Source organism: Podarcis liolepis (assembly GCF_965112155.1).
Source record: "Podarcis liolepis genome assembly, chromosome: 3".
Classification (NCBI taxonomy): domain Eukaryota; kingdom Metazoa; phylum Chordata; class Lepidosauria; order Squamata; family Lacertidae; genus Podarcis; species Podarcis liolepis.
In genome coordinates, this window is record NC_139557.1 from 66,318,049 (window position 1) to 66,333,206 (window position 15,158).

Sequence of the window (15,158 nt, forward strand, 5' to 3'; positions counted from 1 at the left end):
CTCATGAATTGAGGAAAGGATCAGTTGTCAAGAATCTGACAGATAACAAGCAATATTTTCATGATGGGAAGTGTGAGGTGGTGGGATTTGATTACAGGTAGGTAGCCGTGTTGGGCTGCTTCAGTCGAAACAAAAAATAATAAAAAATCCTTCCAGTAGCACATTAGAGACCAACTAAGTTAGTTATTGGTATGAGCTTTCGTTTGCATGCACACTTCTTCAGATTTTTGATGTGTAGCGGAAGGCTTGGCTTGGCATCTCTTCTACCCAAAGCTCCAGGAAATGTATTCTTAAGCGTGCTTTCTGTTATCAAAGAATCATTTAGAACAAGTTCACAAAGGCAGAACAGGAAAATACCGTATTTTTCGAACCATAACACTCACTTTTTTCCTCCTAGAAAGTAAGGGGAAATGTCTGCGTGTTATGGAGCGAATGCCTACGGATGGCCGGGGGGTCTGCTGCAGTCGTGAGCAGAGGATCCATGGTTCCCCTTCCTTCCTTCCTCCGTGGCTCGCTTTGAAACAGCAAAGCGGGAGAAGAGCCGCTGAGTGAGGAGGAGAGAGAGACAGAGCCTGCTTGCTTTAAAGGAGCAAAGCAGGAGAGGAGAGGAGAGGAGCCGCTTACACGAGTGTAAGCGGCTCCTGTCCGGTTGGCTCCTTTAAAGCAAGCAGGCTCTCTGTCTCTCTCTCCTCCCCACTCGCTAAATAACAGCAACGTTTTTTCAAGCAGGCTCTCTGTCTCTCTCTCCTCCCCACTCGCTAAATAGCAGCAAAGTTTTTCGCAAGCAGGCTCTCTGTCTCTCTCTCTCCTCCCCACTTGCTAAATAACAGCAAAGTTTTTTCAAGCAGGCTCTCTGTCTCTCTCCCCTCCCCACTCCTCTTATAAGAGCCTTCTCCTCTTATACCCCTCTTCTGCATTATTAACAGCATCCTTCTCCACCCACCCCACGCGTGTTCCTTGTCCCTTGAGTGCTTTTCCTTCCCTCCCCACTTAAAACATGGTTACAAAGCACGGATCCACACGGATCCTCAGGATTTTTGCACTGGGTCACCCCAAATTCACCATCAGATCACATAGCATGACCGTGGCTACAGCTTGCACCAAAAAAATCACGCACCCACTGTTGCCTGGGGCCACAGTGGTGCAAAAACGTGGTTACAAAGCACGGATCCACATGGTTCCTCAGGATTTTTGCATTGGGCTACCCCAAACTCACCGTCAGATCACATGTCTGTGGCCACAGCATGAACCACAAAAATCATACATCCACTGTTTTGTTTAGAATATTTTTTTTCTTGTTTTCCTCCTCTAAAAACTATGTGTGTGTTATGGTTGGGAGCGTGTTATAGAGCGAAAAATACGGTACTTTAAATCTCCCCCTTAAACTTTATGGCTTAAAAGGACCATTCAAGCCCCAACAGTCAAAGTGCTGTGCACCAGGGCTTTGAGATGCAAATGATCAGTAGTGCCTACAAAACCCCCTTTGGCCCAGTCATGTCTTTACTTGCCCTACACCTGACATGATATAGGCCAGTGGGTGTGGCTTGGGCTTTAGGCCAAATGGGGAGGCCTGGCAGACCTAATTAGAGGCTGGAGGTTCCCTGCCCCTGCAATCAATACACAACATTTCCTAGCCTGATGATTCCTGTCATGATATACTTTCACATCACTAGTGTGCAATTAGACCCCTTCCAGAATGAAGAGGGAAATCTACTTTACAGTTCTACAGCAGAAAATTTCACCTTTCCTCATGCAGTTGCCTTTGTTCATTTTTGTTGTTCCTTTGAGACCGACATTTAGTACAGAGACAATAAATGTTTCCATCACTTTCCTGTGTTATTGTTGAGTCACTTCTGTTTCTCTTTCTTGACCCTGACTTTTGCTGTGATACATAAAAACATGGTCATGTGGACTTTCTGATGCTATGAATGCACAGTTTATGAAGTCTTGTATCAAAGTTTTCTGATATTGCAGCAGAGTGATAGAATAATTTGGGAATCTGTACAGTGGTACCTTGGGTTAAGAACTTAATTCGTTCTAGAGGCCCGTTCTTAACCTGAAACTGTTCTTAACCCGAGGTACCATTTTAGCTAATGGGGCCTGCCACACCGCTGCTACGTGATTTCTGTTCTCATCCTGAATCAAAGTTCTTAACCCGAGGTACTATTTCTGGGTTAGTGGAGTCTGTAACCTGAAGCGTCTGTAACCCGAGGTACCACTGTATTGATAGAAGAAGTAAAAAAATACAGAGAGGATACATTTGTTTCGTTTTCTACCATAGCTAGAAGTAGCTATATAATGTGGGGAAATAAAAATGACATCAAAGAAACCTAGAAAGGCATCTGGTTTCACAAGCTACGCTACAGGCATTTTAGGAAATGAGCAATTCCTTAACTTGAAAGAATTTTTTCTTCAAAAAATAAAAGTAGTACATTGTGGTTTGCTTTGTTTCATAATAGTTTAATGCAGGATTATTGCTGTATACTTGGCTGGAATATTCAAGTCACAGGACTCATTGTTATTCTGATTTTCACCTTGTGTTTTGATCTGATGGACTAATTTCAATTTACATTTTAATGCCTTTTCAAATGTATTGTATGTAAAATGGCCTTGAGTTTTTATAGTTAAAAATTTCAAGTCTATGTGTAATTAATCCAATAGTCAATATAGCATATAGCATATAGCACTTTTTACAAAGAATGTTCAGGGAATTCTGGAATTTCTTGACCAGTTTAGCAGTGAGAAGTTCTAATCTAGTGGAAAACTGAAAACCAAAGGTATAGTGTCCGAAGCTTTATCATTATATAGCATGGGTGACTAGTCTGTGGCCCTCCAAATGTTGTTGGATTACTACTCCCATAATCCCTAATAATGGACAATTGGTTGTTCTGCGTGGTGCTGATGGAAGTTGAAATTGGACGGCATCTGACTGGGCCACAGATTATTACTCTAGTGCAGGGATGGCTATATTTCTAAATAAGTTTAAATTTTAGAGCTGCTTTTCTAGTAATAGTACTTGATTGTTATTTAGCATTGCTATGAATTGTCCAAGCACTCCCAAATTACAAAAATTTCAATAGTATTAGTTGTTACATTGCAATTATTTTGAAGAATTACTCTGAAGTATTTTGATGTGTTAGCTGATGATTGCTGCATACAACAAAACTCTTATTACTTCCACTAGTCCTTCAATCCTAAAAAAAACCTCAACAACTCTGGCCGTCTTTGAAAAAAGTTTGGACACCACTGCAGGATGTTCTAGTCAAAGAAGAAAATAATAAGATATACATTTTATACATGTGTTTTAATGTAGTAGTCTTAGTAAGTCTAAAAACTGGATTCATTTTTTGCTTATAGCAAAGCCTTTATGGAGTGCAGATCCCATTTATTACATGTCATATCTGATTCTCATTTTATTATAAATCAAGATGTCATTGCCTTGTAAAATCAAATGTCACCTTTTCAGTTGTGCATAGTTGGTGAGATGTTGATGAATGCTGATTTACACCAGGAGAAATCTCGGTTCTTGACTAATGGTGCATTTTTAATATAGCATGATGTGAAAGTTTTATGATTTTCATCAGATAGGAGGTTGACCGATTATCACATGATGCAGTTCCAGTTGACCAGTCAGACTTCCAAAATCAATTGTATAGGAAACATTTTGTAGGCTAGCTCACTTCCACATGCGTTGATTATGGCAATTGAATCTTGATACAAAATGCATGCTAGCTAAAAAGATCAAAGAGTACATTGCTGTAGGGAAGCACAGCATTGAAACAAAGTCATTATGAAAATTGTGTCTTTCACCAATACTGCAGACAAACATGACAGTACAAATGTTGCAATATTTTAATTGTACCCTTGTCAAAAGATACAGGTGTTCTCTTCAGTTTAACAGACTATAGTACACCAAAAGCAATTGGAAATATATATCTATATATTTTTCTCATTTGCACCACTGTACTATACCATTGTATTAGGTTTTCAATAGCAGTTTTAAACCAAACAAAGTGAGTTTAAATAGTTTAACTGCTTTTGCAACACACGCAAAATGATTTGTTAAAGAAAACTATCTTCAGAATCAGTTCCTTCCAGTAGCACCTTAAAGACCAACTAAGTTAGTTCTTGGTATGAGCTTTCGTGTGCATGCACACTTCTTCTGAAGAAGTGTGCATGCACACGAAAGCTCATACCAAGAACTAACTTAGTTGGTCTTTAAGGTGCTACTGGAAGGAATTTTTTTATTTTGACTATGGCAGACCAACACGGCTACCTATCTACTTCAGAATCAGTGTTACAGTTTTGCATTAAAATAGTATTTTATCACATTATTTAATCACATGAACTATGGTGGAGTATTTAAGCAATATTTGAATGAAATTGTTAAGATTTCTGCTTATTGCTTTGAATAAGTTCTGATTTCCCCTCCTTTGATCAGGCAATCCATTCTGTAGCTTGGCACCACGAAGGAAAGCAATTTATCTGTAGCCATTCGGACGGCACCTTGACTATATGGAATGTAAGGAATCCTACCAAGCCATTTCAGACAATCACTCCACATGGTAAGTTCAAAATGGAAGTGTGTTCTAGTCCACATTGTGTATACATTATACTTTAGAGTGATTTGCAGGCTAAGTCATCTAAACTGCTTACCGGTGGCTGCTACTTCATGCCACTCTATTCTTGAGGACCATGTGCTGAAAGAAGGTATTAAACTGTACCATATATTTGCAACTCTGCTGCTGCTTATATCACCTGCATTGTCTCCTGTAGTCAGGATTTGGCTTTGACAGTCCATTGCTTTGGAGGCTAAGTGTGGAGTTGTTTATTAATCAAGGCAGTATTGCAAAAGAAAACTAGTTCAGGTGCACCTCTTGTGGCCCAAGGTAGAATAGGACCAGGCAGCTTTTTCTGGTTGCGTATTTTATTAGGGTTGTGAACTAGCTCAGTAAGGGGCAACAATATTGTCTCCTCTGTTGGTTTCAACAAATGCTGGATGTGGAGAAGGCAGCAGGCGAAGGTTTTCATGCCGTGGAGCTAAACACTGATGCCTGCAGAGCTGCTTCAAAAGTTAGCTTTCCTGGCTATTATGGGCATGCCAACTACTAACCTATTGTGTGAGGGGGTGGAAGGAGTCAGCATATATCAAACTAGCACAACACTATTGTAATCCAAGATTACTTTCACCCTAAGTGCAGGCACAGTAGTACATTTATCATAAGATTGCCAGGGAAAATCCAAGGCTACACTGTTGTACACCTTTGAGTACACCTTTCATAACTTTAGGAATTTTGATGTGTCGTGTGGTCATAATCTTACTATTGTATGTCCAAAAAGATGTCCAGTGGCACCTTATCAGACTTGTGCATTGACGTAAAAATGTCTAGATTTTACCTGCTTTGCAGTGCTTTGCAGTTTTGTATAGCTTTCTTAGAAATTAGCAGAACATGTAATTAGCCTATTATCCCTGAAAAGGTTCTCACTATTTATGTAAATTAGTAACTCTAAAACGTTCTAATCAGTTTATACTGTGTTTATATAGTGGAGATGATTTTTTGTGAAACTGGCAATTTGCTGGTCAAACCTGCTTTCTTTTAAAATATATCACGACCAAATGTTGAAATAAAGTAGTTTTTCTGACAGCAATACAATGAAGGGAAAAGAATTCTTTATTCTTCATAATTCTCCAACTCAGTCCTGTGCATGTTTATGTGGGAGTAAATCCCATTGACTTCAGTGGATTGAGACTTTCTCCCAGGTAAGAGAGCACATGGGGTGTTGGTTATTACTGCCAAATATCTACTGTTTATAAGAGAAGCAATTGAGTTATTTGCATTAAATCTGCAAGGATAGTATGATGTACACTTGGTAGTGTTTATATAACCTTTTAAATATATGGGACTATTCTTAAGATTTTGGTGTGATTTCTGAGATTTATCAAATTATTTTTAAATGTAAATAAGAAAATATTTTGTTTTAGGAAAGCAGGTAAAAGATGGAAAGAAGCCAGAGCCTTGTAAACCTATTCTTAAAGTGGAATACAAAACTACCAGAGTTGGGTAAGAATTAGGAAACAGTTACTTAACTTTGTTTTGGATATTTGTAGAGAAAAAATAAGGACTTTGCAAAGCAAAATAATCTAAACAGCTATTAAAGTACTTCCATGATTTTAAAATGTGACAAACCCACCACCACTTTGTTTATTCATGAAACCTTCAGTTCTATTCAGCGTTGTTGTTGTTGTTACTGCATAAAAGTAGACTGGAAGCAAAGATGATTGTGAAAGTAAATGGTTTCTCAAACTCCCATGCACTTTGTCTTCATACAACCTTCATTCAAAAAATATTTATTTGTTAAAATTAATTGAATGAGAAATCTCTTAAATTCTTGCAACAATTTAAATTACAGATTTGTTATATGTAGGTGTGGAATATGTATTAAAATCATTTGCTGCTGTAGTAAAGTGGATGTTACTTTGGGCAGGAAAAATGTCATTGTGCATATACAAGGGGAAAACTAGTTCCAGATACACAGAAAAACCTCAAGGGAAATTTTAACACTGAGCTGGGGCTAGTGGAAAGTAAAACAGGGAGCAAAATTAACATAAAACGCCTTACATTTTACAGTAATCTGGAAATGGGAGAGGCTAAATGATTAACCAAAATTTCTTCTCAGTTTAGGATTTGATGAGTTTTTGAGGGCTCTTTGATCCCTGTCATGGGTTGAATCACAGAGGAAGTGATTTTTATTTACTGGTAATCCTCACTTATTTCACACATGTGCAGGCTCTGCATTGCCCTTGCAAGTTTAAAGAATCCTAGAATAAGGAAAGGGAATGGAATTAGGGTGTGGCATGCATTTTTAACCTGTCAGACTTCCATACATCATGTGCAGGGGAAATGAATTATTCCCACACTACTGTTCTGATTCAGGATTATGATCAGATTTATCACAAATATATCACTTTGTGGGTCTCCATTTGTATGTAGTACATATCTAAAAGAGAAAATAGTGAGTCTTTATTGCAAGAGGTCCACAAGATCTCGCTGGAGCCTACTGCTGCAGCCACTTGTTGCTTCTCTGGTGATGGCGGGTGGGGCGTCCTCCCTGCCATGGCAGAAGTGAGGAGAGGCAGTTTCAGCAGCTTCCAGGGAGATCTTGTCAGAACCTGTAAGCTGTCACTGCTTCTTCTCTCTTCTCTGGTGGCAAGGGGCTACAGCACCCATGGCAGCACCAGAGACATGAGAAGTGGCGGCTTCCTGTGAGATCTGACAAAAGGTTTGCGAGGTCTTGCCAGAAGCTGCTGTCGCTTTTCCTGTAGAGGCAGGTGGTGCATTCATTGAGACACTGACCCTTGGATTCTGCTGCCTGAGGCAGCTGTCTCAGTCCACATGATGGATGGGCTGGTCCTGCCTAAAAGTGAATTTTGAGTTTCACACTTGTATGACACATCTAAGGAAGGAAAAACAAGTTTTAGTAAGATTAGTTGCATTTCTTGGCAGCATTTTGCATATGCATCTTTCTGAATAAGTGGGGAGGTGTACTGAATCCTTGACAATAGTTTGTCCAACTGCTTAAAATATGGTTTAAAAGACAAGCAAGTGCCTCTATTTACACAGATCAACACAATGGGAATGGGTTTTTTCAGCTAGTTGTTCGGTCTGTTGGGCAGACTTGTGTTCTTGCACAGCTCTTAAGCCAAGCACACCTAACACAAAAGGTTAGTGGTATATTGTGCCACATATACAGTGTAGAGTGCTATTGGTTACTCTCTTGACCTCAGATGATAAGTCTCCTAATGCTGTCTCTCATAATCTTAACTTTTTTTTCCGTTTTTTCTTTCCAGAGAACCTTTCATCATCTTGTCAGGTGGCTTGTCATATGACACTGTAGGAAGAAGACCCTGTTTAACAGTTATGCACGGAAAGAGCACTGCTGTTTTAGAAATGGATTATTCAATAGTTGATTTTCTAACCCTCTGTGAAACTCCATACCCTAATGGTAGGTTCTGGAAAAAAAATCTTCCCACTTGTTTGACTGCTTAATAGCAGTTTTTTGCTGCAGCAATTTCAGAATTTTATTTACTGTTTATATGATTTCATGGCAGGGTTGGGTGGGGCCATTCCAAAAGGTTCCTCAAAAATGTTGAAAGATCGTAGATAGTTTTTGAGTAATCGGAGGAGAACTTACACGTCTCTAGTACCATCCTATCTGGACAGCAAGATAGCATTTATGAGAAAGAGTAGACCTCATATTCTGGAATGTCTTCCATGGGCTGGTGGCTGTGCTGTCTAATGCATAACCTAATTTTTTTTGTGTGATCATTTTTCTTTTGACTAAAGATGCTCTCAGGTGGTATGTGAGCTCCCTCTAGTGCTTCCAGGCTGGATTGCAGCTAAATTAAAGTTATGCCAACCCCCACCAGTTTAAACGCCTCCCTTCATGCAGAGAAGTCTCCTTCTCCCTTGGCTCAGGCTCCCTTTTTTGACTGTTCTTGTCAACTGGTCTTGGTTGTTTGTGGCTGTTCCTTGTGTTATTAAAGGGAGAGAATAAATGTAGCATCTTCCATGTGTGTGTGGAATTGTTTGTGTGTCTGCCTCAGGGTTGTTTTTTGTGGTAGTTTAATGTTTGTGTCCTGGAGGGCGGTGAGTTGATTGGTTGTGAGTTTGCTGTTTTGTTCACTCGGCTAGCCTTGTTTTTCCTCTGTTGTCAGCTCTACCACTTCCCACTCTGTTTCATACTGTACTTTGCCCCCCTCCACCCCCAATTTCCCACACAACTTCACCTATTTAAAATAAATTCTTTTTCACTGACTATTATTTGTACTGATTTTGTGCTCTTCGCCCCTTTTGGGTTATTGGAGTGTATTTCCCTCAGCCAGGTTCTTTGGCAGTTTGTTGTTGTGCGCATAGTTCTTTAGGCTGAACATGTTTGCCGTTGCTGAGGCACTCTTTTGACAGTGTGTGTTCCAGCCTACGCTTCCAGGGTTACCCACCCTATCTGTTGTCATCTCGGGCATGTCCCACCTGACAGGAAAAAGAACTGTTGGACTGTAAAATATATTTTTCATTACTCTGGGCTACCTAGTTTTTTCTTGATTTGGTCTAACTGACTCTACTTCTACACTGCTTCATACATCCAGAGAAGCCCTGAGCAGTGTATGTTCTTGTTGGTGTTACTTGTTGCTATTTTTATTCTTGTGTTGATTGTGGGTGGTGGCAGCTTGGACAGTTGTGTAAAACCCTGTAAGAGCTCGAAGGAGCTTAGATCCCAGCTGAGAGCATATTTTCACTCCAGCACACTTTTTATATAGGTAAGCCCAGTGGCTCTTTTTAGTGTGATATGGGGGCTTTTGAGGTGCCTAGAATCTTCTCAAGTAACCCCCCCAATTTTTCCACTGTTCTATTTGTTCATGTACCCCCCCCCCCGCAGCAACTTCTTCTTCTAAACAAACTGGTTCTCAGCCAGTCACAGATCATATTGTGAATATGAGGGTGCCACAATACCAAACAGCCAATCATATTTGTTGTTGTAGCTGCATCATGTATGTTTCTCAGAATTGGCAACAGCAATGCTTCCTGCGTTTCATTGCTGTCAATGGCTCTGGATGGCAGGCTTATTGTTTACTGGAGAAGAAATCATCCACCAAATAAGATGAATGAGACTTTGCAGGACTGATCCCCAAAGTCATCAGCAGTGGAGGTCCCTCTTTGCTTGCATATTCCGTGGGTCTCTGGAGTGGGGAGCTCCTTCTATTTGCCACTCTCTTCAAAGTTGTTCTGCAGGCAAATGAAGACACTCCTGTTGTATTTTTTCAGAGTTGATTCCTGCTGATGTCCTTAGATATTTTATGGCCATTTAGTCATTTTTTAATTGCTCAGTGGTATTGTACACTACGTTGGGACTACTGTTTAGGAAACAGTTACAAAGATTTGGTGAAAAGTGGTACACACACACACACACACACACACACACATATATAATGTTTATGGCATTAATCTGTTTCCCTCCCATGTTGCATTAAGCATCAAAATATTAAATCAGCAGTGAATCAATGTTTGCTTTTATTAAATTATTAATTAGGCTTCCTCTTTGGTTTCATTGTTGTCTCTGTCTTAGATTTCCAAGAGCCATATGCTGTGGTCGTTCTTCTAGAAAAAGATTTAGTACTTATTGATCTTGCACAAAATGGGTAAGAATTCAGAATATAATGAGGTTATATAAAGGTGTGTTTCTCGTAGGTATCATGGATGGAGTTTACCAATCAAGGTTGTTGCATTTAACAAAACACTAAGTTTTCTATTGTGATTTGCTTGTAAATAGCCCCTGAGTGTGTGTGTATTCCTAATGGTGAATGAAGAAATGAAGATAACTCACGGTGAATTCTTCTTTACAGTAATCCAGTGTCCACATGTGTCTATCATGCTAAACTATAACATGATCTCCTCCTGCTGTGTGACCAAGACAATTCCAGCAGCTTTTGCTTCACCACAGTTTGATAAGCACACTTTCGGGTCCAGATGTTATAGCAAGCTGCACTTAAAGGCAGAAGCTTCCAAACACATAATCCTGGCCATGCAGGAAGAGGATTGGGAAGTACCCAAGACCGAGGCTCACTGTAGTTTGTACCTCTTCATTTTTGTAATTCTATAAACCAGCGTTCAGCAAGATGTGTGAACTTGGCCAGTATGGCACACTGTGTGATATTCAAAGACTCAATATACCTGATAGGGAGAACATAGCTATGGCTATGTGTTGTGTTATAGCTGCTAATTTTCATCTTAAAAATAATATTTAGTTATACATAAAATTAGGTTAGATCTTTTAATGACAGCAGGAGTTCATATTAGGGTTGGGATATTACAAGATAATTTCTGAAAATTCTTGATTTTTGAGATTAGCAGTTTACCAGCATTCTGTTGAAGTGATAATTTTCTGTAGAGTATATTTCACAAGCAGTTTACAATTAAATCTTTACTAATGTGTTTCGAGTATACTAGTATTCCAAAGTGATTCACATAGATTATAAATATTTGAGCTCCTTTCCCCCTTTGCTGCTTTACTTTGTACTCGCTTGTATTCATTTACTATATTTTCTTTTTTTGCATTGACATTTTTATCATTGTTTAATACCACCTTGGGAGAAAGTGTTGCATCCTACAAATTTTATTTATCAGCTAACTAACTGCTTTCATGTTTTCATCCCTTCATTAAAGGTATCCTATATTTGAGAACCCCTATCCCTTGAGTATACATGAATCTCCAGTTACCTGTTGTGAATATTTTGCCGATTGTCCTGTGGACCTTATTCCAGCACTTTATTCAGTTGGGGCTCGCCAGAAACGTCAAGGTTATAGTAAAAAGGTACCAAAGGGAGTTAATATCTTTATTACTAAGCAACCGTATTCCATGTGTTTGGATTTAATCAGCTTGTTTGTTTTAAATAGGAATGGCCTATCAATGGTGGAAACTGGGGTTTGGTCACACAGAGTTATCCAGAGATCATTATTACTGGGTAAGTAATAAGACTACATTAGATTGGCCAAGGCTGCCAAACTAAATGTGGGGATAGGCATCATTTATGCATCATTATTCATAAACTGGTATATTGTAACCTACACATATTTTAGGGTAATTTAGATAATTGTCTGTCATGCTTAAAGTAACATTATGAACTAATTTGAGGTGGATGAAAGGCATTGCTTTGCCTTGCCCCTTTTTAGGGGAGGAGAGAAATGTATTGGGAGAAAAGAAAAGAAAAGGACTTACAGCCCCCAAAACCACCTGCTGTGTGACATTTCACTGGCATTTACCATCAGCTTTTATTAGAAATATAAATGTAGAGTTAGGGCTAGTGTTGAAAATTATAATAGCGGAAAAGATTACTGTATGATCCTTGATCTGAGGCTAAAATTGCATTGTGGAGGACCGGTACTTATGGTGCAGAGGGATATTATTTTTCTGATTTTTGTCATCCTAATGTATAACAGAAGAGTTAAAATGAGCAAGCTAGTAAAGGTTTCCCTGCTTACTTGAGAGCAATATCTGCAACAGTGGGGATACTTCTCCAGTGGCTCTCAGCCTCCACCTTTCTTTGCAATAGCTTACACATTTGTAGCCATGTTTGTATCAGGCATTTAAAACATTTAAGTAAGGTTAGCTGGTGGTTTGAGTTATTTTAAATGTTGTATAATTTATCTAATGAAGTTTTCTTGGACGTATGAAGTGCTAGCCAATTTGAGCAGAGAAAATCTGAAAAATCAGCATGTATATCTGTGAATTTAAAAATATGTTGCTTTCTGTTATCTATTGAATGTGAAACATTTCAGACACTCAGTGGGTTCTGTGGGTGGTTACTGTGAATAATATGTTGGCAATAATGCTGGCTTTTAAGTAGTGTTGGTGTTGATACCACTACTTCTTTTTGTTTTTCTTTTCAACATATCAGAAAAACAAAGAAAAACAAAAATTAGCTTTGATTATTTGTTACTTGTTTGATTATGGGAATGGTTTTCAACATTTCCTGTACTCTCTCTGTCTAGATCCATAGTCCTCAGACAAAGAACATTTTTTAAAAACAATTAATTATATAAAATATGGGTAGCCAATGTTGTTGAGTGACAGCTTGCATGTTAGCTGGGGCTGATGGGAGTTGTAGTTCAACAACATCTGGAGGGCAACACTTGGGCTATCATGTTCTAAAGCAACATCTAAGACACAAGTGAATTTCAGAATTTTTAAACCATGCACATTGATATTAAAAGATGAATGGAACTAAACTGTTTTAAAATTAGAAAAGTCTACATAAAACCAAATCCTGTCATACTTCTCTTAGTGAGGAGAATTAGCACTTGCCCTCATGAGATGACACCAGCTGTTGGTGTTGCAATGCATGTGGGATGGATTTGCAGCACAGTCCTATTCACATTTATGGAAAAGTAGGTCCTGCTGAGTTCATTGAAGCTACTCACTAGTAAATGTTCTTAGGATTACAGCCTTAGTTGCACTGGAAATCATTTGGTTCTATAGAGCAAAATAAAAAACCTACAATCTGTCGCCCCCTCTCACTCTGTTAAGAGAGGGCAAAATCCATTATTCATCCCAGATTATAAAGTCACCATGACAAGAGGTTGAGTTTAGCACCAGTCTTGGTGGTGTCTTCAAGTACAACTCTTTACCTCTTCCATATAAGTGAATGTCTGTTATTTACTTCTATTGGGAAATGTAAAACTCTACATTTAGCAACATGATTATAGAGTATCATGCCCATTATGCTTGATACTGTATGACTTAGGCAGCACCAATGGGATCTTCTTGGAAGTATTAAATGTCTCCTCATTCAGAGTACACATAGATGCATTGTATCTTCCTAGGACTTCCTTCAGCAAGCCTTCCCTCAACATGCAGCTCACCTATGATAGGCTAATACTAAGAAGAAAATAGGAGCATATGGGTTTGTTACATCAATTTAACATCACTAACGAAATCTCATCGGCCTTGCTATTCCTTTTCTAAAGAGATTTTGCTTTAAAAAATTCTTGTTTTGATAGGCATGCAGATGGATCGATCAAGTTTTGGGATGCCTCTGCAAGTGAGTGTTTTGCTTAGTTGTGGAAGAATTGTTTAAAAAGTGCTGCTGTGAAACTGTTGCCTTATAGATGACATCTTTTGGGGTTTACTCGCCTTGTTTGCTCAAATCTCCTGTACTTAATTCCCATTGGAATGAATGGTCCTAAATTAGTTGTGACCAGGAACAGCCAGCATCTGCAGAACTGCCTCTCCCATAAGAGGTGGCACTGCTTCTTGCCAGATTGCTGTAGGGGATGAGGCAGGGTGGCTGTGAGGTTCAGGCTGTAAAGGCACACCAGCAGGAGAACCGTATGGGCTCTGCTAGTGTGCCCTTAACACCACAATCCCTCTGCCCTGCCTCTGTGACTAAATTGTCTGCTCAGCTTAAATAGGACTTGAGTGTAATTAACCTCTGAGCCAAAAGTTTTATATGAAAGACAGGAAGTGAGGAAGGTGATGGAGGAGATGAGGTTTCAAATCATACATGATAGTTAATTGATATCTCATAAGCAACCCATATCACATCCTTGAAACACAAATTGAAATCCTGGAGCATAGAAGATGCTGTAACACTATTTTTGATTATATATTTTGTCTTAATGCCATTTCATAATTGAGGGCACAATCCTTCTCTGCATAAGGGAAGGCTGCCAAGCCTTTCTGCTTCCGTGCCCTTTGGATTCTGGCCATAATACACAATGCCCAGGATCCAAAGGGCTGCATGCAATGATTTGCATATAAATTATTAGCCCCCTCCTGGCCCTTGTCTTCCCACTGAAGTTCCTCAGCATCCTGAAAAGTGTTATATTTTGGAACCACATGTGTTCGGAATGCAAATTGATATCTATCTCACTAGCAAACATGCACACATCACCCGCAGAGGAACTTTCAATCAGCGTGAATGGAAATGTGAGCACTGTATTACCATTGTTTCAGAATGGCCTTATTTGAACAATATTTTTGTTTATAGAATTACGTTGGTTTGTACATTTAACTATCTTTATTTTTTATTTTATTCCTAGTCACATTGCAAGTGCTGTACAAACTAAAAACAGCTAAAGTCTTTGAAAAATCAAAAAATAAGGATGACAGACCTAGCACAGACATAGTAGATGAAGACCCATATGCCATTCAGATCATCTCGTGGTGTGCAGAAAGCAGGATGCTGTGCATTGCAGGAGTTTCTGCACATGTCATTGTTTACAGATTCAGCAAACAAGAAATTACAACAGATGTGATTCCGGTAATTGACAGTTACCTATATTGGACATGCATTTATATATTTGTTAATCCCTATATTTAGCCAATATATAAACTAGTAATACTAACTTGAACATTTTTTTGACTAGTTTATTCCATGCTCAGTGGTTATGTCACTTTCTGTATACTGACAATATGTATTTTAGCACATTCTTGGGAATAGGATTTGCTGAAAACATTAGGCTTACTCATTACAAATACAATTAAAATTTAGCTGAAAGTTATTTTATTTTGAAAATGATAAATTGAAATTAGATTGAACAATTTAATCTTGCATTAGATGCTTGCTTAAAGGTAAAATCTCATAGTAGCTCCTTGGTCACATG

The 15,158-nt window shown here is 38.8% G+C and overlaps 1 protein-coding gene across 5 annotated transcripts in view; it reads left to right on the forward strand.

Annotated features, from left to right (window-relative positions):
• Window positions 1–15,158, forward strand: part of STXBP5 (syntaxin binding protein 5) — a 122,738-nt gene that overhangs the window by 61,273 nt on the left and 46,307 nt on the right. For all 5 annotated transcript variants that reach the window (XM_083496259.1, XM_083496261.1, XM_083496260.1 and 2 more), the window contains exons 8-15: window positions 4,442–4,565; window positions 5,984–6,062; window positions 7,850–8,004; window positions 10,123–10,195; window positions 11,220–11,367; window positions 11,451–11,518; window positions 13,554–13,594; window positions 14,595–14,815. In XM_083496259.1, the coding sequence (XP_083352385.1) occupies window positions 4,442–4,565; window positions 5,984–6,062; window positions 7,850–8,004; window positions 10,123–10,195; window positions 11,220–11,367; window positions 11,451–11,518; window positions 13,554–13,594; window positions 14,595–14,815 (909 nt within the window). The remainder of the gene's footprint in view (window positions 1–4,441; window positions 4,566–5,983; window positions 6,063–7,849; window positions 8,005–10,122; window positions 10,196–11,219; window positions 11,368–11,450; window positions 11,519–13,553; window positions 13,595–14,594; window positions 14,816–15,158) is intronic.